This window comes from Sphaeramia orbicularis, chromosome 24 (genome assembly GCF_902148855.1).
Source record: "Sphaeramia orbicularis chromosome 24, fSphaOr1.1, whole genome shotgun sequence".
Taxonomy (NCBI): Eukaryota; Metazoa; Chordata; class Actinopteri; order Kurtiformes; family Apogonidae; genus Sphaeramia; species Sphaeramia orbicularis.
In genome coordinates this window covers 7,338,792-7,362,486 of record NC_043979.1, presented here as the reverse complement: position 1 = coordinate 7,362,486, position 23,695 = coordinate 7,338,792, and the positions used below count along the sequence as shown (strand labels likewise).

General features: G+C 42.0%; 1 protein-coding gene across 1 annotated transcript in view; it reads right to left on the bottom strand.

Annotated features, from left to right (window-relative positions):
• Nucleotides 1–23,695, bottom strand: part of mdn1 (midasin AAA ATPase 1) — a 103,928-nt gene that overhangs the window by 5,270 nt on the left and 74,963 nt on the right. Inside the window, 28 exon segments of the mRNA XM_030127817.1 lie at nt 1,314–1,415; nt 1,509–1,655; nt 5,339–5,655; nt 5,855–5,990; nt 6,171–6,302; nt 9,366–9,538; nt 9,634–9,769; nt 10,082–10,116; nt 10,119–10,169; nt 10,172–10,217; nt 10,674–10,693; nt 10,696–10,755; nt 10,758–10,812; nt 10,918–11,132; nt 12,582–12,701; nt 13,701–13,927; nt 14,017–14,424; nt 17,204–17,319; nt 17,697–17,802; nt 18,258–18,384; nt 18,477–18,623; nt 18,744–18,888; nt 18,973–19,156; nt 19,698–19,771; nt 19,876–19,985; nt 20,886–21,038; nt 21,357–21,481; nt 23,538–23,632. Coding sequence (XP_029983677.1) covers nt 1,314–1,415; nt 1,509–1,655; nt 5,339–5,655; nt 5,855–5,990; nt 6,171–6,302; nt 9,366–9,538; nt 9,634–9,769; nt 10,082–10,116; nt 10,119–10,169; nt 10,172–10,217; nt 10,674–10,693; nt 10,696–10,755; nt 10,758–10,812; nt 10,918–11,132; nt 12,582–12,701; nt 13,701–13,927; nt 14,017–14,424; nt 17,204–17,319; nt 17,697–17,802; nt 18,258–18,384; nt 18,477–18,623; nt 18,744–18,888; nt 18,973–19,156; nt 19,698–19,771; nt 19,876–19,985; nt 20,886–21,038; nt 21,357–21,481; nt 23,538–23,632 — 3,762 coding nt within the window.

Here is a 23,695-nt window from a genome sequence, read left to right as displayed (position 1 = left end):
TGTTTTCCTACTACCAGCATGTTATCGCCATAGCAATGGTGCTAAACAAATTCCTATGCAGCGCTGACTAAGCGCTAGAATTTTTGGGCATAGAGGGCTTGACGGCTCCTGATGGCTGACAGCAGCCAAACCCGGCTTCACAGGATAAAATTTCACACCCAATCAAAATGTGCACAAGCACAATTATGTATGAAAAGTTTAATATCAAAAATTAATCAAACATGGCGGAAAGTAAAAAAAAAAGTGCAGGCTGATCGCAGTGTCAATTACATTAACTTTGGGTTTTATTTCCTCACCAACAAATGTTTATTACCTCTGCCAAGTGTAACGGCGGAGGTTATGTTTTCGTCGGTGTTTGTCTGTCTGTTAGCTAGATAACTGAAAAAGATATGGACGGATTTTCATGAAATTTTCAGGAAAAGTTGATACCGGCACAAGGTACAGATGATTAAATTTTTGGTGATCGGGGGAGGGGGGGTGTTTCTATGAAATTTTCTGGAAATGGTAATACTGGCACAAGGAAGAAATGATTCAGTTTTGGAGGTTGGGGGGGGGCTGATCTGTCTTCGTGGAGGTCTGCGCTCTCCAAGTCGTTTTCTAGTCTTCTGATGTGCCTGATTTACAAGCAGGTTATTTCTAATGATGAAATGTGATGAAACCCTCACATTTAAGGAGCCACCTGAATAAAATATATCCTGACAAGGCATCTAAGGATGTGGCTTATTTCAAGGAGCAGCACTCGAAATGGAGCATTTCCAATCAGTTCGCTCAGAGGGTAAACCAGACAGAGAGCAGGTTTGTGGCCTCGTACAGCATCTCTTTATTAAGAGCAAAGTCCAGCTCACTGTTTACAGTGGGGGAGAGGCTGGTTCTTCCTGCAACCCTCCGCCTTCAGTTACATAGTGGTTAATTTAAAAACTTGGATAATATAGGCCTAGGGACCAAATGAGTGAGGGACCAAATGCATGTTATTATTGGCCAATTGAGGCATGACATTCATGTGATGGGGTGCAGGAGGCTCATGAGGAGGTGAGGGGGTGTTTGTTCAAAAAAGGTAGAGAACCATTGACTTAGGCAGTAGAATCCAGCTGTGATGAGTTCAAAGCATCAAAAATGCTTCCTGTGTCTCAAAAAGTTAAAAATCAGGTGTGTGTTAGTGAGGCATGGTTTATGCCACTGTGAACCAGACCCGTCTTTATGAACGCTATGAAAGTTCCCTGTCGCTTCGTTACCATCATCTCTTATTAAACAACTGTGAGATATGTTTTTTTGTAATTACATTTACCATTTAACCCCCCCCCCCCCCCCATTACCTGGGTCCTCCTGTCCGTCTGCCTCTGTAAGGCCATCCTTGCAGTCATCTTTGACTGGTGACCTTCTGATTGGCTGGCATCAGCAGCTCCACTGCCATGTTCCTGACAAACATTGACAATACACAGTGGTTCAGAGGGGTGACAAACCGAACTGGAGTCCAGGGGTGAGGGGTGGGGGAGGGGGTCTACGGTCACCTCTTTTGCCTGGTCTCTCTCAGATGCCTCTCCTGCCACCTCCACTGCTGTGTCACTCTGAACATTCTCATCTCCGGTCTGACCTGTGGGGTCGTGCTCCTTCCTCTCCGTTGACTCCTCTTCCTCCTCACCTGTTCCTTCATCCTCCTGTCGTCAACAGAACAGCTGAACAGTTAGAGAATGTACACACAGATGAGTAATGAAGTGCACACACTGACTTATTCTTTACTATTAAACTTGGTCATACATTTTTAGACAAACAACGTGTCATAGAGATGCACTGATCATCTGACCGAGACAGAGTCCTATTTTATGGCTCATAGAGGTGTCGGTTTGTTAAATGTAGCCAGGAGTAGATGCGTCTGCTACAGAGGACCAGGAGGATCAAAAAAGTAAATATATTCACTGCCCATCCCAAAAACAGCACATGGTTCAGATCCTTTCATTGGATGTTAACTGTAGTGATTAATATATTTCAGTCTTTTAATGCTTTAACTGATGCAGAAGCTTCTCACTTCTTAAACATCCATCAGTTTGATAGAAACATAAAGATTGGACTGTGTTTAATTGGATAAAGGTAATGTGGTCTGATAAGTCCAGATTCCAGAGGTGGATGAAGTGATTACCCATTATGCCTAGTGCCTATGGTTCATATTCAGACAGCATGGGACTTTCATTTGCCGTAGGATTTACGTAGGATTTAATTTGATATATTAGACATTAAAATTACAACTATATTTATCTATTTCACAATAGACTTTTTTTCAATCCACCAAATGTAAATTATATTTAAAGAGACTCCAGTGGAGTCTGGAGTCTCTTTATCTTCGCACACACATTCCACAATTATTACACAGTTCAAGCATCTCCGTACCCCCAATTGTTTTTTCACGTCTGCTGTCTGCTGTCCGTCTGCTGTTCACGCTGTCCCTCTATTCCCTTCAAATCCATGGAAAAATTCCAGCATGTGTCCATGTATACTGTGTGAAAACTGTATGATGTCTTATATTTGTGCTTTGCATTATCTTCTGTTCTTCACTGCAATTTCGAAGAAAAGGGTTGCAGCAGCGCTCTAGTAGGAGCAGCAACCCGATGTCCCTAATCATCGAACTCAATTTCGTTTGATGTACTTTGTACTGGTCAAATGACAATAAAGGCAATTCTATTCTATTCTATTCTAAATTATATTTCATTAAATGCCATTTAAACAGGTATTAAATGGTGTAATATTGAAAACAAGTCAATACTGAAACACTGATTTATAGACAATAAGCAAGAATTTTATACATGGCATTTATGTCTAAATAAAGAGTGGAATTTCAAAATACATTTGAAAGTTGAACTAAAAACTGCAGACTATAACTTCAGAAGCCAAGTCAAAGTCAGAGGACGTCCTGAAACCATAGAGTGGGGCAAGTTCTTCTGTGTCGTATGCAATGACGGATTTATCTAACAGCCCCCCATTTGAAAATGTGCCGAAAAAATGACCTCCTCATTTAAGAATCAATCTCATGTCTTCCGCATCAGAGTCCAATGTGTCCAATGTCTTTTGAGCTATACATCCACTGAGCTGTCAAGCAACTAATTTGCTATTTGGCTGTCTTCATTATTTTCGGAATGTGACATTTATTCCTGTAGGTGGTTTTTATAGCACCCCTCTTCCATTTATTTGTGGATCCACCACTGCGTATGTAGTGTAGGGATAGGAAGATTATCTGATATGTACCGATACACCTACATGTGTGTGCATGATTTGAATGCCATGGTAGAGAAACTGCAAGTGAATGAGATATTTGGAATGATATTGGGATGCATTTGTTTTGAATGTTGGCTGACATTCAAAATTGAATATTGATAAAATGGGATCCATTTAACAGAATACATTTTTACTTGCATTTAAAAGTGTTACTATTTATTTGGGTAAGTTTTTCTTTCCTAATGACCCACGTTCACATACGCAGCAGATTCACGGATGTGTACACTGCACACTACAGTGTGAGCTCCGTGGATAAACTGTGGCACGTGTGCCTCAGATGAATGCTATATTGATTTGGCAAAGGAGCAAAAGTCAGGATGCCCCTTTTTACGTCTTAGTTTTCTTCACCATATCGAAATATCTTGGAATTTTATCTTTATTTATTTACTCTACTAAAATGTGGAGAAAATATAGCTAAAAAGATGGAAATAAAGAACTGCTTTTTAAAATCCATCCATTTTCTACTGCTTATCCGGGGCCGGGTCACGGAGGCAACAGTCTAAGCAGGGATGCCCAGACTTCCCTCTCCCCAGACACCTCCTCTAGCTCTTCAAAGGGGACCCTGAGGCGTTCCCAGGCCAGCCAAGAGACATAGTCTCTCCAGTGTGTCCTAGGTCTTCCCCAAGGTCTCCTCCCAGTGGGACATGCCAGGAACACCTCCCCAGGGAGGCATCAGAAACAGATGCCTGAGCCACCTCAGCTGACCCCTCTCAAAGTGGAGGAGCAGCGGCACTTCTCCGAGGTCCTCCCTGGTGACTGAGCTCCTCACCCTATCCCTAAGGGTGTGCCCAGCCATCCTACGGAGGAAACTCATTTCGACTGCTTGTATCCAGGATCTTGTCCTTTCAGTCATGACCCAAAGCTCATGACCATAGGTGAGAGTAGGAACGTAGATTGACCGGTTAATCAAGAGCTTTGCCTCTCAGCTCAGCTCCCTCTTCACCACAACCGACCGATACAGTGACTGCAGACGCTGCAGTGATGCAGTCTGTCAGATGTGAGATGTCTGTCAATCTCACGCTCCATCCTTCCCTCACTCGTGAACAAGACCATGAGATACTTGAACTCCTCTACTTGGGGCAAGGACTCCCCACCGACCAGGAGTGGGCAAACCACCTTTTTCCGGTTGAGAACCATGGCCTCAGATTTGGAGGTGCTGATCCTCATCCCACTCGCTTCACACTCGGCTACAAACCGCCCCAGCACACGCTGAAGGTCCAGGTTTGATGAGGCCAACAGGACAATGAAAATCTGCAAAAAGCAGAGACAAAATCCTGTGGTCCCCAAACCAGACCCCCTCTGGCCCCTGGCTGTGCCTAGAAATTCTGCCCATAAAATTATGAACAAAACTGGTGACAAAGCGCAGCCCTGCCAGAGTCCAAAATGTACCCTGGACTTAGTGCCAGCAATGCGAACCAGGCTCCTGCTTTGGTCATAGAAGGACCCGGACTGCCCTTAGCAGAGGGCCCCAAACCACCCCCCACAGGATACCACGAGGGACACAGTTGAACGCCCTCGTCCAAATCCACAAAACACATGTGGACCGGTTGGGCGACTCCCATGAACCCTCGAGCACTCGATGGAGAGTGGTGAGCTGGTCCAGTGTTCGTGAATGGGACGAAAACCATATTGTTCCTCCTGGATCTGAGGTTCGACTATTGGTCGGATCCTCCTCTCCAGTACCCTGGAATAGACTTTCCCCGGGAGGCTGAGGAGTGTGATCCCCCTGTGGTTGGAGCACATCCTCCGGTCCCCCTTCTTAAAAAGGGGGACCACCACCCCGGTCTGTCTGCCAATCCAGAGGCACTGTCCCCAACTGCCACATGATGTTAGAGACGTGTCAACCAAGACAGTCCCTGCACATCCAGAGACTTAAGGTACTCAGGGCGAATCTCATCCAACCCCGGTGCCCTGCCACTGAAGTGCTTGCCAACCACCTTAGTGACTTCAGCTTGGGTGATGAACGAGTCCACCTCTGAGACCATTTCTTAAGGACATGGAAATGAATCAGATCTGATGCAGGTGTTGTCCAGGTAAACAGTGGGACATTATGGACAGTCTTCAGTGCCTTTACCTTTGGTTTGGGTCCTTCATCACATGGAACAGTCAGGTCCTGGTCTGTCCTATCCTCCTGTCCTCTGTCCTTTCCTTCCTTCTCCTCCTGCTCCTCCTCTTGGCCTTTCTCTGCTGACTCCTCCTCTCCTTTCTCTCCTCCCTCCTCTTCCTCCTCCTCTCCAGATCTATTCTCCGGTTCCTTCTCATCTCCTGATTGATCTGTCGGTTCTTGCTCCATCTCCTCTGTTCTGTCCGCCTCTTCCTCTCCATCTTCCTGTCTGTCCTCCTTTTCATCCATGTTCATAGTTTTTTCATCAATGCCAAATGGGTTCTCCTCTGTGGAAGAAAAACATACCTTGAGGCTTCTGTCACAGGAAACAGAATAGCATGTTTGGGGATTTTTATCATTTTGTCGTACTTCCCCCTAGAAAAACTTTTCCACTTTAATGTTCAGATGAGAAGGTTGATCTGAACGATTCATAATATTATTCGTAAATAGTTCTAACGTTGCATTAAACTCCTTGTAAAGTCTCACCATCTTCATCCCCTTGGTCTCCGGCCTCTTCCTCCTGGTCCAGGTTGAGGTCCTCAGGCAGATCCATGGTCTCAGGCTCAGGCCTTTTATTTTGCTCAGAGTGGTAAGGGTCCACTTCATTCTCATCAAACTCCCTCTGAATAACCACAAACAAATCAGATGGTGAAATACACACATCTGTTGACTTCTGGACGTCTTCAATGCTGATTAACAAAGAAAACTCACATGGTAACAGTGACAAAAACTAGAAAATAGTAGAAATAATAAAAAATACCACCAGTGTCTAAACAAATTATTTGTGCATATCTTTTCCAACCTCATCGCCTTGCTCATGGATCTTCTCCTTGTCCTCCTCATCCAGCTGCTGTTCTTTGTCCTGGTTTTTCTTGTCTTTGTTAGGATCTGCAGCATCCAAGTTGTCCTCGTTGGCAACCAGCTCAGATTCACCCTGGGGAAATCCAGACAGGAACACAAAGTAAATACATAAAATACAAGCTGAGCTCAACACAAGCGGCTGAAACCCTTCAAACCGGTCTGAAGTACGAATACATTCCAGAAGCTTTTTTTTCTTTTGTCAAAAAAATGAGAAAAAAGTAACTCCTTGTGATTTAACAGAAAAAAACAGTAGGCTACAAATATGTGTTTCTCAATAACATCAAGGCTTCTATCAAATAGTTGGATTCAAAAATCACATGATTTTCAACAGTACACTCCTGATCAAAATCTTAAGACCAGTTGAAAAATTGCAAGAATTTACATTTTGCACTGTTGGATCTTAAGAAGGTTCAAAGTAGAGTTTTAAAATGCAAAAAGAAGAAAAGAGAGTGAGACAAAAAAAAAATTGAGTCAGCAATTTATTGACAACAACAACTGAACTGAAATAGGCTGTTCATCAGTCAATCAAAAGTTTAAGATCACAGCCTTTAAAAGCTAAAATCTGTGCAAAAATGTGGATTCAACGTTATTTTCTGTCAGGTATTCCCACTGTCATGACCTCCTGCTGCAAAAAAGCTTTCTCTGTTTGAACGTGGTTGGATTGTAGAGCTGCATAAGCAAGGCCTCTGACAACGCACCATCGCTGCTGAGGTTGGATGCAGTAAGAGTCATTTTGAATCCACTGTCTGGAACTGATGTCCATTTTTGTTAACTTCCCTTGCCATCCATCCCCAAATGTTCTAAATTGGATTTAGATCAGGGGAACATGCAGGATGGTCCAAAAGAGTGAGGTTATTCCTCTGGAAGAAGTCCTTTGTCAGGCGGGCATTGTGAACTGTAGCGTTGTCCTGTTGAAAAACCCAGTCATTACCATGTAGACGAGGGCCCTCAGTCATGAGGGATACCCCCTGCAACATCTCAACATAGCCAGCTGCCATTTGATGCCCCTGCACAACCTGAAGCTCCATTGTTCCACTGAAGGACAAAGCACCCCAGATCAAGATGGCGCCAGCTGGAAAACATCTTTTTTTTTTTCCTTGAACGTTTTTTATTCATAAAGCCCTAATCTGGCAGATGCCATCTAATGGTTATTGGGCTGCAGTCGGCACCAGTAACAGCCATAATTTGGGTCGAGGATCATCCCGTGTCTTGACGGACAGCCAATCGGATCCTCGAGCTCAGTGCTGGTGAAATTTGTTTTGGGTCTTCCACTTGACTTTTTGGTTCCATAACGCTCAGGATCTTTTAAGAAATTCAAAATGACTGTCTTACTGTGTCAAACCTCAGCAGCAATGGCACGTTGCGAAAGGCCTTGCATATGTAGCTCAACAATCCGACCACGTTCAAAGAGAGAAAGCTTATTTGCCTTTGCTATCAGGAGGTCGTGACAGTGTGAATACCTGATAGAAAATGACACTGAATCCACATTTTTGTACAGATTTTGGCTTTTAAAAGCTATGGTCTTAAACTTTTGATCGTCTGATGAACAGCCTATTGCAGTTTAATTGTTGTTTTCAATAAATTGCCTATTCAATTTTTTATTTTTTTTTTTTTTTTCTTACTTCCATTTCTTCATTTTGCATTTTGAAACTCTACTTAGAACCTTCTTAAGATCCAACTGTGCAAAATGTAAATTCATGCAATTTTTCAACTGGTCTGATCAGGTGTGTATTGGTATGGATTCAAACTAAATCTGACATTAAATGTCAAATCAATGTTGTTTGTGGTAACTAGAAAATCTAATTTATCAAGCATCAATCAATGAAACATATGTAAACTCACATATTGCACCTTACAGTTCTATTTCAGCACATTACACTTATTATCCAGATTCTACCCAAAACTTTTTATACTTCTAATTTATAATGTACAGTGTACAGTGTTTGATATTGTGTTGTATTTCTTTTTTTACTCTTGTTTGCTGTGGTACTCTATTGTTATTACCCCGCTCCCTGAAGGGGAGGCAAGTGGTGTTGTTTTTGGTTCGGTTTGTTTGTTAACACTCTAGCAGCAAAACCATACCAAATTGGGTTTATACATTGCCAGTGACCCAGAATAGATCTGATTACATTTTGGGAACAGTTGGTCAAAGTTCACATTTTTCATGAATTTAAAAAAAAATTCCCCATTAACTTACAATGGGCAAAATTTCAAATGTCTGCAGCACCAAAACTATTGGTTGAATTCATACCAAATTAGGTTTATAGATTGACAGTGACCCAGAATAGATGCCATTACATTTTAGGAAAAGTAAGTCAAAGTTCAAATTTGTTAAGAATTTTTAAATTCTTAAATCCCATTTACTTATAATGGGTGAAATTTAAAATGTCTATAAAAACATCAATTATTTCAAGTTACTTCAAACTTGGCACATATATAGAGGCAACTGATATGCTGACATTACCACGTGCATAAAAATGATGACATCAGCTGGATCAATGCCAAAATGAGCAACAATACGTGCGAGGGGCGGGGTTTGTTGTGCCCGGCACCACTTGTATGTGTGTCATGCTGCTGCTACACTGTAATTTCCCAGTTTGGGATAAATACAGTACATCCATCCATCCATCTATCTTTAGATTCCATTGTGTATAGTCACATGTACATACAAAAAAAAAGGCTTTTTCTTAGTGGATTAAAGACTTACTCAAATCATTACAGAAGTTAACGAAAAACAATGCAAAACAGAAAGTTAATCAAAAAAACTGGGAAACAGGTCTATTTTTTTTTAAAGGAAAATAATCTTGGCAAGCATTTATTCCATTCCAAAAAAAAGATAGTTTTTCTTACATCATGAGCAAAAACACTTTCACAATTTCTAATTAAACTATATATATATATATATATATATATAAAAATGTTTTCAGTATTTGTCATATACATACATTTGCTTGCATTTTTGAAGTACTTTAGGTTGAATATTTTTCAGGAGCTTTATTTTTAGTTTTCGAGGGGTTAATTTTGCAGGGAAGGTATTCACTATATTTCCACCAGAATTTTTTTGAGCAACAATCCAGTGAATTCATTTCCAGTATGGCTCATGCACAGAACAGCATCTGTTATATCAGTCGTGTACCTGGTCCATGCCCTGTCCAGACTCCTCCTCCTTATCACTTCTTTCCTCGTCTTCATCGTCATCATCATCTCCCCACATCCTCTCATCCAGAGTGTCTGTCTGACCTTCACCGAGGTCGCCCATCTTTTTGTCGAGTTCATCATCATCCTCTTTATCAGTCTCTTCATTCTCACCTGTAAATTGATGGCAATAACACACTCAGCACAGAGCTCTGTGTTCATCCGACATATATTATCATTATTTGGTGCCTATTAGGATAGATCACTACCTGGTTCATTGTTGTCTGCATTGTGCATTTGGCCGTCAAAGTCTTCTGACATTTCAATGGCATCGTCTTCAGCTTTGATATTCCCTTTGTCCTGCTGTTCTTCCTTTTCCTGACCCTCCTGGAATGTGTCCTCCACCTGAAACACCACAAACACTGTTACACGGGACACTGAATACTAACACTGCTCTCTGATAGATGAAAGGTCTCTAGGAAGCTACACACTTTGTTCAGCTTGTGTGTTATACTAGTACCAAAAATAAGTAGATCTGTGAATGATAAACAGCACAAAGCCACACATTTGCAGTTTAGAAGATAAGGTAGAAAATAACTTTCCAGTTATGACAGATATTCAGAAGGAGCCCTGAGGCTCTAGCAAATATTCTGCGGTTGTTTTAAAGTGCTTCACAAATGAAGTTGGATTGGATTGGTATCAGCCTTGTGTTCTCACCTGGTCTTCATTTTCAATCTTATCACTGACATCTTAGCACCCTCGCCTTCTCCCATCCCACCACCCTCATAGTCATGAAACTCTGTGGCCCTTCACTGTCACCACCAGCCAACAGCTCCTGTGGTAAACAGAAACCCTGTGGACCAAGGACACAGTATCACAATGAGTCACTCCTTCCACTCACTGTCAGTATTCAGTTTCCCCTGTGTACAATATGGTGAATCTAATAATAACAGTAAATAATGGATTGGATTTCTATAATGCTTTTCAAAGCACCCAAAGTGCTTTACATTTTAGAGCCATTATTCATTCACTCTCACATTCACACACTGGTGGTGGTACGCTACACTTGTAGCCACTGCTGCCCTGGTGCAGGCTGATGGAATCTTGGTTGCCAAACTCTGACCACCACCAAACATTCATACATCAGTGTGAGTGACCCTAGAGGCAAGATTGGTGAAGTGTCTTGCCCAAGGACACAACAGCACATGACTCAAACAGTGGGAATTCGAACCGCCAACCCATTGGACCGACCCACTCTACCTCCTGAGCCACAGCCCTGCAAATCTAGGAGGTTTCAGGTGGAGTGTACCTTCTGAGCCAGCTCAGTGAGATGTTGGCCAGTACAGACAGCAATTTTCCTGTTGTCCTGTGGGCCCCCAGTGACACAGCCAGTAGTAGCGCACTAGGTCAGAGTAAATGTCCAACAGGGGCTCCAGACGCACCAGCACCTGCACGCCCGGCTCACCTCCTGGGTAGACATTACAGACATACAGGCACATTAAAGACACCAGCTTCAGCAGTGAGCACCTTAGTAAATGTCATGGTCATGTTGCTCTAGAACCTGCAGATGTGTCGTCTGACTGGGAGTCTCTATGAGTCCTCAGCTGGTTCAGCAGCGTCTGCAGTCCTGCAGTCACATTTCCCAAACGCAGAGCCTCCACCTGGGCCTCTAGCTCCGCCTCCAGCAGATGGGTCAGGTGACCGGGTTTCAGCAGGTCCTCTGTAGCCTCCTCACTCTCCTCCTGCTCCTCCTCATCTCCACTCTCTGAAACATAAAACATGATGTTGACAATTGTAATGTTGACATTTGAAATGGATATAGTCATCGTTAAAGACCCGCTAAAGCAGGGGTGTCCAAACTTTTTTTCAAGAGGGCCAGATCTGATAATGTGGACATTGCCAGGGGCCAGTGGTCCCTTCAGACATTTTTTAAACAGTAAAAATTACATATAAATGCGCTGTTCTACAACAATTTTATTTTCATTGTCACAATATCATTTTTTTAAAATGGCAGTGTAACCGAATCTAAGCCACTCAGGTGTGAACAAATTAAAAAAAAAACAAAAAAAACAAAAAAACAAAAAACAATTCTGCCTTCCTTTCACATCTGGAGTCAGATAACATAGAACAAACTGTATAGAGTATCTTAAACATCCAAGTTGATAAAAATCTTAACCCCACATTCATTTTAAACATGACTTATATGAGTAATCATTACTCATACATTACTCAGTAATCCAAAGTCTGTCAACATTTCAGATGAAAACATATGACTCTTACTCTTGTCTTTCACAAAATCATTCAGAAAGTAATATTTGTGTCACATCTACTAGTACATAACACCAGCAGTTAGAGGCAACTAACCTGGCAACTTGGTAGCCTGCCCTGGTGGTGAATTCAGTGAACTCAGGTTCACATGAAGAGTCACTGTTGTGAGTTTAAAGCAGCTTGAATTTGCTTCACTTTTTCGGAGCGCTCACTCCCTGTTAGCTTGTCGTTTGCGTTAGCATGTTTTGTCTGCTCGTGTCTCTTTACATTGAATTCGTTAAACAAGACAACAAGACAACAGTCTCTTGACTAATTAGGCAAACATAATTGCCTTGATTTTCAGTGAAAAAAAATTGTAATTCCCATCTCTCCTGGAAGCAGCGGCCCTCACTGTCAACTTTCGTTTTTTTATTTACAGGCGCCGTGGTTAGAAATTAGCGAAAAGGGTTCACGGCGAGGTCACAGAGCCAGATAGAGTTAGAGTGGTGCTGCCACCATGAGGTGAAAGGAGAAACTGCATTTTGAACCTTTTATGATTCATGTACTCGGTTCAACAGTCCAAGAGGGCCATAAATAATACATTCTAAAACCCAAGCTGTGGGCCGTATAAAATCTGACCACGGGCCGTGATTGGCCCCCGGGCCGGACTTTGGACATGCCTGCTCTAAAGCATCTAAGCATCCTTACATAATCCTATACATATAATTTTCAAGAATTTGACAATGTAAATAATCATTTATTGAGTCCTACAGAACTGCCACATACAACATATCCCATGGGTTTTACTCTGGAGGGGAAATGTGAAAATCAAACAGTGTTCACTGATGACATATAATATCATAATATAGTAAAAAGGTGGGGTCTGAAAGGACAAAGCATCTGAAAAGGACTTAATATGGACTAGCAGTATGTTCATCTAACAGTTTCATTGAAGGTCCTGCTCACGCCATCTTGTCTCTTTGAAGCTCCCTGTCTCTTCTCTTTACCAGCGTCTGCGCCACATACACACTGTGGTGGATGTTGGTCTCCAGTTCTGCAGAAAATTCTGAACAGAAACCAGGCTGAGGCTCTGGAAGGGAAACGAGGACATGGAAATGGATTCATACGCCACTTTTACACAGAGATCTCAGAAAAAAATGCGAGATGGTGATCCCACCTTTTTTCCACCATTGACTGATTTACACAGCCAAGCCAAAGGAGTAACAGAGGTGAGACAGGCTGGACTTTTACACAGTGGACCTACGTTCCAGATCAAGGGAGTGGTGGATGCAGCGCAGTGTATAGTGCGCATATGGAGATACTGGTGTGGATTCTGCAGTACTCGCCACGGGTGCCAGTCCCGCGGCTTCGTGCCACGGGTGAAAATGGCATGTAGCTGCAGCACCAGTGGCAAGTGTCGCACTGGCCCAAAGTCATGGCATCCCTGGCACACCCAGGGCGGCTGCCACAGAATCCATGCCAGTGCCTCCATAATGCCCAGTGTTTCCTCAGGTGCGGGGGGTGCGCTGTCATCAAAACGTCACCTTGATTGCGAAATGAGAACTGTTCCTTTTACATAGCGTTCCGGAATCATTATTCCACTTTTATCATGGGCTCTGTTACTACCTCCAGAGGCGTTACAAAGCCGCGATAAAGGTGGGACCAAATGATCCCACCATTTCGTTTACATAGACCTCGTTCCGAAATAAAGGCGAAATATTCCCGTAAAAGGGGCTATAGATACAGTATGAACAGTAGGACACCCTCTCACAATAAATCCTTGAAATCCTTGGTTTGTTCATCTGAATATCTGTCAGTGTGGTTTTTTGATAACTATTAGTTATCATAACTATGCATTATTTAACAGAGCTGATATTGTGTGAGATTTGTGTTCACCGACAGCGTTACGTGTTCTGTACTTGATAACCCAGTGTTCATCAGTAAATCATAGGTATTATCCTGAAGTCTGACAATACTATACCTCAGCTGGAGTTTTTAATGTGATTCTCCTAGATTGTAAACGCACAGATAAAACTCTCCTGTCCATATTTGATCGTCTTATTATCAGATAACATGGGGGTGTTCTAACCTTGGTGCTGCTGTCCCAGTGAGAGCAGCTGTGTTCTCCAGGTGGTGAATTCAGTGATGCCGGCCTCCACTTGTTGTTGGACATACTGCAGACTCTGAGTTATGGCCGGTTGGATGTCTCTGCTGTCCTCACTCATGGATAGAATGAAGAGCTGCTCCACACTGCGCATTTGAGCAACCACCGCCCCCATCTGGTCCATAGAGGAACAGCAGGCGTCAAAATGGTTCCTGTGGAAGAGGACATGTGTGATGAGCCAGTGTTTGCTGTGGTCAGGTCTGCATGGGTTTCTTGTCAATGTCCATGCGCATGCTTATACCATGTGTGCAGAACTCCCTGTGAGGCCTGCTGGGCCACTGAGTCCAGCTCTGCCTTCAGCTTCTGCGTCTGCTTTAACATCGTGGTCAGACTGTGGTTGTGCTGGCTCCAGGAGGCGTCTCCTCTCCTCATCAGACAGCCCGGGGGTTGGCGCTGGACAGCCAGAGGCGATGGACATCTGAGGGTGTGCTGACGGCAGCCGACCGACTCCTCCTTCTGCTGCAGGTCCTCGGGACAGCACTCTAACATCCAGACCAGCTGCTGCAGGACAGTGCAACACTGGGCTGCTAGAGCCTGACCTCTGCTGACCCAGGCCTGAAGAGAGGCCTGAGGAGGGAGGGGGCAGGCTGAATCCATCCTGGGGCTCTGGAGGTGACCCTTCATACTCTGCACACTGCCTGTTAGACACCTGGGAGGGGGACACAACCAGTCTATTCAAATGATCCAAAAAATGACCTCCCATTGACTTTTCCTTGACCTCGGTGGAAAATTCATGCGTTTAAGGAAAGATGGAAAGTTGAACTCTGAGTATTTAGGAAAAGACACTTCAGCACTGGTGGGTGTTCTGTAGGTCAGCTGTGGTGAAATACCTTAGCTTGATGATGGGCCACAAAAGGCAACTCTAGGATATTTCCCCTGGTGTGTTCTTGCTATGTTGTTTAATGCAGGATATAAATGTGGACAATGCCGTAAAATTTGACTTCATTTTCAACATTGAAACAGAAACACGCCTAAATAAAGGCTACATCTGTACTAACAGTCACACTCATACCTCTATCCACTCACAATTGTCTGTAGGAATTCTGATTCAGCACAATTATATCTATGCATCGTAAACATAAATATAAATGTACGAGCCTACCTGTGGTTATGAAGTCACTGGTGAACTGTAAACACCTGTGGAAACTGGTGAACAGTAAACATCATGTGCCTACATTTATAATACAATTTCAACCTACAAATGCACTCATTCCAGCCTGATTTCTCTTCCTGCTGTTTACAGTTTAGTTATTTTAAGGCAACTATGACTGGAGAGGGGGGAGATAAAAAACTAATGAAAGCTCTAATGCTACAAGGTGCATCATTTTGAAAATCTGGTCATATGTGTTTATTGACCATGTAATTCTCCTTTGATTACACCGGTGGCCTGGGTCAGTTTCATGCTTCAGTGAAAAAACGCTAACTTGAACTGTGCAAAATAGAAGTCTTTTGTGCATGGAAGTGTAAAGGTTTATACGAGATCTGTTGCCATGGATGGCAATTTCCATTGGTCTTTACTTGCATGCATAAAACAAGAAAAAAAATAATTACATGTTAACCCCCTACCATCGATACAAAGACAGGTTGAGTCTATCATGCCAAATGCAAGGGTTAATGCTGTTAATGAGGATTCTTTAAGCTTGTTTTGAGCTGACCATTTGACATTTTAAACATTTCAGTCAGCATATGTAATTCATTGCATCATCACAGCTGAAGTCGAACTCCTGAGGCAGGACAGAGGCATGATTAGGCGTGCCATCACAGATATGTTGAGGAGGACACAAATTTGCATGGCAAGGAACGGGGCCCATGTGGAAGACTAAACATGCTGGAATCCTTTGAATAACGGAAGTGTGTGCCTTCAATTAAAATCCTGAAGTGTAAAACCCAAATCTTGACTCACTGAGCAAATTTTGCTATCAATTTTCTCAATATGTGAAATCTTTGAACCAATGGTAGGGGGTTAACATGTAATTATTTTTTTCCTGTTTTATGTATGCAAGGAAAAGATCAATGGAGCTTGTCATCCATGCTCTCGTATTAACCTTTAAAGACTTTTGTTGCAATTCTTACTTTAATGTGTTTTTATTTCTTTTTTTTTTTTTTAATTTAACGTCTTGTTTTCTTGATGTTTTTAAATCACCTTTCACATGTTTCTTTTATAATGTTTAAATGTGTTTCTTTTTCCCTGTCGTTGTATTTCAATGTCCTGTGTGAAGCACCTTGAATTGCCTTGTTGCTGAAATGTGCTATACAAATAAACTTGCCTTGCCTTGCTTAAATGGTCGGGTCAGCCCATGTTGCTGCTGCAGTGAATTGTGGGATGGTGTTTTCTCCTCTCTCATAGTGGACAGCAGAGGCCACACAGCACTACAGGTGGCTTTACATTTAAATACGACATTTTTAATCAATTTTCAGAATATCTGCAAAACAAAGTTAAGCTGTGAAACACTACATGGTAGTGTTTCACAGCTGTTTTCCACCTACTATGGCATTTCTGATTGTTTCTTGCTGTGTGTTCATTGTTTCTCAGTGAACACACACACATAATTTCCGAAACATAGGTTCTTTCATTAGCAGTTATTCACATTTACCTTTGACACACCAACTTTTCCACCAATCCCAAGTATAAAAATTTTGAATTTCTAGCAAACTAGAAAGTGTGACTAAGAGGAGCTGGATGGAAACACATAACAGTGAAGGATGATGTAGTTCAGCTCACTTTCAGAGAAATTTGATGAACAATACAAACCCTGCCAATGGGTCACCATGTCAGTGTAGATAATGATAATGTTCATCAGTGTAAAGGTTTACATGGTCTTATCCTGCCTTCACATGCTACGAGAATATGGTAAATACTAATTACAAATGTGAAAATTGCATGTGAACACCACCTCACGCCATATTTTCCACTGGAGAACAGGGAAAAAATTCTGATACTTGAGCAGCAGAGATGAAAATAACCTTTGAACTTTTCAATATGGGGGAGAGCAATGAGGGATTCATAAACAATGCTTTCATTAATGTTCTGCTGCTGTTAGCTCAAGATTTTGCACATTTATAGCATACACAATTTGCAAAAAATATTCATAAACAAAACAATGTTGCAGCCGATGAACTAACACTTCCAAAACTGTTTACCCATGTAGCAGGCCAGGATAAATTGTGTGCCAGCTATTTTTCATTTCACTACATCAACAAAAGCACTTGAAACACAATGCACTTGTAATTTTGAATTCACTAGCAGAAAGGATCATCTTCCCGGTAGCATTTGAAGGCAGCATTAGTTGTGCTGTGTGCAGCATTTTACACTTGACAGAAGAATAGAGTTCCATTACTGTTAACCTCGGCCCTGTGGTGTTGACCTGTGTGCTTTCTGTGTGGAGGAACAAGACGAAAAGTTTCAGTATAAGTGTGAGCAGACTGACCTGAGGCGAACCCATTGCTCAGTGATCTTTGCTAATCGCTGTCTCTGTCTGAGCAGCAATTTGAACAGGTGAGAGGAGAAACCTTTACAGCGCTCGATGTTCCCCAGGCCAAGCTCCTATGATCAAACAACAGCAAAAACCTCAAAACACTTAAGTACCACACACACTTGTCCTCCTATCCCTGGCTTTTATCTGTGTTTTTGTTGTGGAGGAATGTTATAAATCATTGGCTTCCTGAAAAAACCTGCTATATGACTTTTGGCAAATTTTACAGGAGAAACAAAAAACGGTTTATATAACAGGAAACTGAAATATGACAAAAAAAATATCTGTTCCTTTAATGTTGGTACTTATGATAGAATGTAAACAACTTTCACAGGAGACTGAAATTTGAAGCTGTAATAGGGGAGATAGCAGGTTTTTATTCCCAACTGTCCCAAATGTCACTTAACAGGTTTTATCAGGAAGCCGACGAAATGTTACAACTAATCACCTTGGCAGCATGTTGGAAAGCACTCTGTAAAGCTGTTCTTCGGGCCCAAGAACGGTAGAAGTACTTCTGACATCCATCCCACGCTGTCAACAGCTCTGCAAACAATCTGCAGTTACAGAGCAAAGAGGGGGAAACACAGGGAAAGGACGCAAAATGAGTACGTTCTGAACTGTGCTAACAGGATTTATGAAGCATCTATAATTAAAATAGAATTCAGTGTCTAATGTATCTCAGCCCTTTCACAAATGAAGAAGTACCAACTTACAGCAGAAACTCAAATGGTAAAACTTGGCAGCAAAAAGCCTGAGCTACACAGGGAGCCCAAACAATTTAACTTAAGATGACACAAGTTCAAATAAAGTAAAAACAGAAGACAGAAAAACAGAATGCAAAAGGAACATAAATACAAATAAAGCACTGGAGGTGAGAGAGGGACTTCTAATTTATGCCAAAAAAGACTGTTTTACAGAGGCTGAATCTAGAGAAAATTAGTCCATTCGTGTCAGACTGTATTACTGATACGCATGTATTTGAAGGTGTGCATCGGTGGATTCTGGTTACATGTGATCAGCCGTGTCCTGGTTGGTGACAGCAGACAGAGCTGTGGACATGTCCAGAGGATGCACACACAGAGTCTGTTCTGCATCAGCTGTCCTCTGCCATGTCAGGCCTTTACGATATGACAGACCTTCAGGAGACAATGACAACAAATACAGAAGTTGAGAAAACACTTTGTTTCATTCACTCCCACAGATGCCAGCAGTGCATGTGAATCCTTGCCTATTTCTGAGAGCATCTTGAACAGGTCGGACAGAGCTCTCTGCTTCTGCTGCAGGATGTGTTTGACTTCTGCCTTCTGCTTCTCCTTCTCTGCCGACGAGGCAACACTCAGACTCTGCAGGTCTCGCAGATTACTGATCACCTCACCTTCAAAAACAAAAGACAATGTTCTAAGACTTACATTTACAAAACAAGTATTTCTTAAAAACTAAGTTATTTGGTCATTAAGACTGATATTTTTCAAGAACAAGGGCATGTTTTTAATACCAGTGAAGAAGTCCAGGTCTTCAGTCAGCTCAGGTGTTGGATTCTTCTTCAACAGCTGGAAGCATATTTTCTTCATCTTTCTGGTCAGAGCAGGCAGACGTCCCAGCAGAGAAGAAGCCTCAACTCCTTCCTCTGAATCTTCACTCTGGAAAAAAAAGGACTCAATACTACTACTAAAAAAACTATGGGCTTGATATGAAGCTGTTGTGTGTTTGTGTGACAGTTGCACCTGTACGTCTGTGCCTTTCACAAGTGTGGTATTCTTCAGAGCCCGGTGAACCCTATGGAGGGGCGTTTCCTCAGGGTTGGCATCCACACTGTCCACATTTGCAGCACTTCCCTGTTCCACCAAAGCAGGAAGACTGGGCCCAGTCACAGCATCCTCCAACTTCCTCATAAACTTGAACAGAGTCCTACAGAAAAATAGAAACAAACAGGTAGTTTGTACGCAGCTTAACTTTAGATATACGGTGGTGCAAAAAGCTTCATGATTCAATGATAATACTTTACGTTAAGTTGCTAATAATAAGTATTAAGGTATATCAGCCTATACAATGGACACAACCATGGAATGAATTAAATTCGTACTGCAAGGTTCCACTTTATAGATTTAACATCATAACCATTTCTTCTTATATAATAAGACATTTATAACAAGTTAACATGATACTTCTATAGTTTTTCACTTTTCTACCTGACCAGACAGTGTGTTTGTAATGCTATTAAAAACTATTATGAGACACTCATAAGGCTTTTATTAACATTCAGTCAATTGACTGTTAACAAGTTTTAGAAGTTTCTAAACTTATAATCATAATACAAAAATAAACGTATTCATCAAAACATTAGCACTCACACATCTGGATAAGTACTTAGTTTTACTATCATTACTTGTTATCCATGTGAGGCTTATTAAAATCCCTGGAACATAAAGTGTTATCAGTTCTTTCTTACCGATGTGTCTTATCCACTGACTGTTTGATGGACCAAAAGCTGACATCATTCCACTTACAGATCTTTACAAAGTCCTGAGGACAATAATTGACATGACAGAGGATGCTGTATTACACTGGTACAGCTACACATATAAAAATCATGGAAACATTTTCATGTGGGATGGAAGCCTACATACCTTTAACTCCTTCTCAATAGGTTGTCTGAGCTGACTAATTTTGGTGTGGATGCATTCGGAGAACTGACTGTAATATCTGTGCAGGTTCCACAACAGGCTGGACAGACGCTCTGGAAAATGGAACATACAAACACAATTAACACATGATCTAGCCAAGTTTAAAGCCCAAAACTGTCAGAAGATACCCTATAAAGGATGTTTTATCATGAGTAATAGTAAGTATTAGAATTAAATATATTAATATACTGCTCAGAGTGTTGTCTCTGAGTGTTCGCTTTTTTCAATCCATCTATGTTCCCAAATCATGAACTTGGTCATGTTGTTAACAAATGGAAACCAATTTTGACATTCAGCAAAAACTGACTATGTCAGAGGTCAAATATATTTAGAACAGATAAAAACGTAGGCAGAGCTTACCCCCGCCCCACAGCACAACACTTAGCCCCTCCTACTCACTGATACTCTGCCTACTCAGGGATTAATTTGGAATTTTAAATTAAAGATAATTGTAGATTATTTTAAAATAAATTACTGTCCTTTTTGGGTAGATCAGTTTAACCAAGACAAACATTATTCTGCCCCAATTTTAACTTTCAATCTGATCACATTTTGACTGATGAATTGGGTGAATAGCGGTGAAAAATCAGTTGGACAAAAACATATCGGATGGATGAATGGAAAGATGGATGGGATTATTACTATACACACAAACCCAGGCGGTGGGCAGGTGGTGATAACACCGGCATGGACTCATGCCTAAATCCAAACAGTAGTGTCTGAGACAGCGGGTGTGATGGTCACATTGACAGACCAGAGCCTAAGGCAGACTCTGTCTGGTCAACGGATAAATGAACTTGTCAATAAAACACAGTAACAACATGGAGAAATGCACAGATTAGTCTGTTGACTCACACACAAGGGTCACTGCAGAGAAGATCAAACAAATGTCACAACACTCAGATAAACCTTACACTCTATAAAAGGCTGGGAGTCACACGTGTTAGACTGACCTTGTCCTGGCTGATCTGGGATCAGCAGCAGGTGGCAGTGGAAGATCAGCAGCATGGCCAGACGGCTGTGGAACTCGGCCAGTGTGGACCCCTCCATGAAGGCCTGAAGGGTGGAGGACACTGTGGACAGTGACAGGGGCTCTGTCTCCTCACCTGTGGAATTCATCAGAAACAACAATTGGAAAAGGGAATGGATAAACTACTAACACTCTGATTGGTCTGTATATTCCCTTTGGACTATTTTAACTGTGGGGAAACCATCTAAATGTGGTGATCAGTATTTCATGAGGCTCCACCTACAGTATACTATGACATATTCACATATATATCCACTTTTAGTAGTTCCCATCTGGACTGCATTGCATATTGACATAAAATTACATAAATACAATCTTTAAGACAATACGTTTGAAGAATTCCTAAATGTTTTAAGTATGTTATGAATAAGTATTTCTAAGCCTCTGTATATACCTGTATTGTCTTCCCTTGTCTGTTCCTCCAGGTATCGTTCTATCAGCTGGTACAGAGAGAACCAATGTTTGGTGGACTTCTCAGTGAGTTGTTTCATCGTGTTGTCCAAACTGCTTGACCAACAGCTACCAAATAAATATGACAGATAAAAAACAATAAAAAGTGATGATTTGACACATACAGCTATTGTCCTGGTTGAGCTGTTTATAGAGCTGGGTTTGCACATGTGGATTAAAGGACATTATTTAGATAATATGTTATTGATTAAATCTATAGTGACATTCCTAAGACACATCCTCAAAAACAGATTGATAAATCCATAAGTATGAAATATTACTTTAATTTAGATAGCTGAAGTCTTAAATTTAATCGCATATTAGTCAGCAGTAGTTAGGATTAATTTGTTTCACTAGAATCCTTTGTGTCACTGGTTAGGGATGAAGTTCTTAGGATAGTATGGGTCACATCTTGGTCAACATACCAAGCTGACTGATTTATGAACACAGGACTTAGGTTTTACCTTAGGCACACTTTTAAATACACATGCCCACATAGGATTGTCAACCACAGGAGATAAGATGTAAAAATACTGTCAGTATAGGGTTAAACATCTGCTTGATTTAAGAGTTAGATAACTGTATCTTATTGTTGGTGACCCAGCACACTATAGGGTCAGCCCATTATTTGGGGGATCATCTTATAAGGATTATAAAAGTGATGTGCATTAGAATGTCTGGATCCATTTCCTGCGTGGTGTGTGGATCCTCAGCGCTGAGTTGTACTTTATTTGTGGTCAGATCAAGCCAAAATTAAATTAATAAAAATGAGACCAGGAAAGAATATGGACTTATTCTTGGAGCATCCAAGAACACGCTAACAAATGTAAGGAGAGGGTTAGATACCAATGTAGGCCAAAGTATACCCACAGGCCAGAATATACCCAGGGTTAAAGCAGCCTAGGCCAGATTATACAACAAGGTATAAACTGGCCTACACCAAATTATACGCCCCGGGCCAGATTACCCCCCCTCATTTTAAGTTACCTGACAAGCTGAACCCCAATAAAAAGTTGAAAAAATTAAGTAATTCTTGTGTATATCACTCAAAACTACTGATATCATGGGAGTATAACGCCAGGTACACTATACTGCCAAAAGTATTTGCTCACCTGCCTTGATTCGCATATGAATTTCAGTGACATCCCATTCCTAGTCTATGGGGTTCAATATGACGTCGGTCCACCCTTTGCAGCTATAACAGCTTCAACTCTTCTGGGAAGGCTGTCCACAAGGTTTAGGAGTGTGTTCATGGGAATTTTGACCATTCTTCCAGAAACACATTTGTGAGGTCACACACTGATGTTGGACAGAAGGCCTGGCTCTCAGTCTCCGCTCTAATTCATCCCAAAGGTGTTCTAAGGGGTTGAGGTCAGGACTCTGTGCAGGCCAGTCACTCTAGAGCAGCCTCCACTGCTCTAGAGTCCAGTGGCGGCGTGCTTTACACCACTGCATCCGGCGCTTTGCATTGCACTCGGTGATGTATGGCTTGGATGCAGCTGCTCGGACATGGAAACCCATTCCATGAAGCTCTCTGCGTACTGTTCTTGAGCTAATCTGAAGGCCACATGAAGTTTGGAGGTCTGTAGCCACTGACTCTGCAGAAAGTTGGTGACCTCTTTGCACTATGCGCCTCAGCATCCGCTGACCCCACTCCGTCAGTTTACGTGGCCTACCACTTCGTGGCTGAGTTGCTGTTGTTCCCAAACACTTCCACTTTCTTATAATACAGCTGACAGTTGACTGTGGAATATTTAGGAGCGAGGAAATTTCACGACTGGGTTTGTTGCACAGGTGGCATCCTATCACAGTTCCACGCTGGAATTCACTGAGCTCCTGAGAGCGACCCATTCTTTCACAAATGTTTGTTAAAGCAGTCTGCATGCCTAGGTGCTTGATTTTATACACCTGTGGCCATGGAAGTGATTGGAACACCTGATTCTGATTATTTGGATGGGTGAGCGAATACTTTTGGCAATATAGTGTATATTCCTGTTGGGAGTATACTTTGGCCTGTTAAACCGATTACGATACTGGGTTAGATATCAGGTAAGAATACCAGATTAGATACTGGGTAAGGATACTGGATTAGATACTGGGCAGAAGTACGACCTCAGATACTGACCTGAGCTCCAGTTTGCGCCAGTGGATAATGAGCTGGGAAACTGATTCCAGTTCCTTCTTCAGAGACACTGAGCGGCTGGCGTTATTCTCCCAGTCCTGACAACAGACGGCAACAAACATCACCTCTCACAGGTATAAGCACCATGACAGGCATTGAGC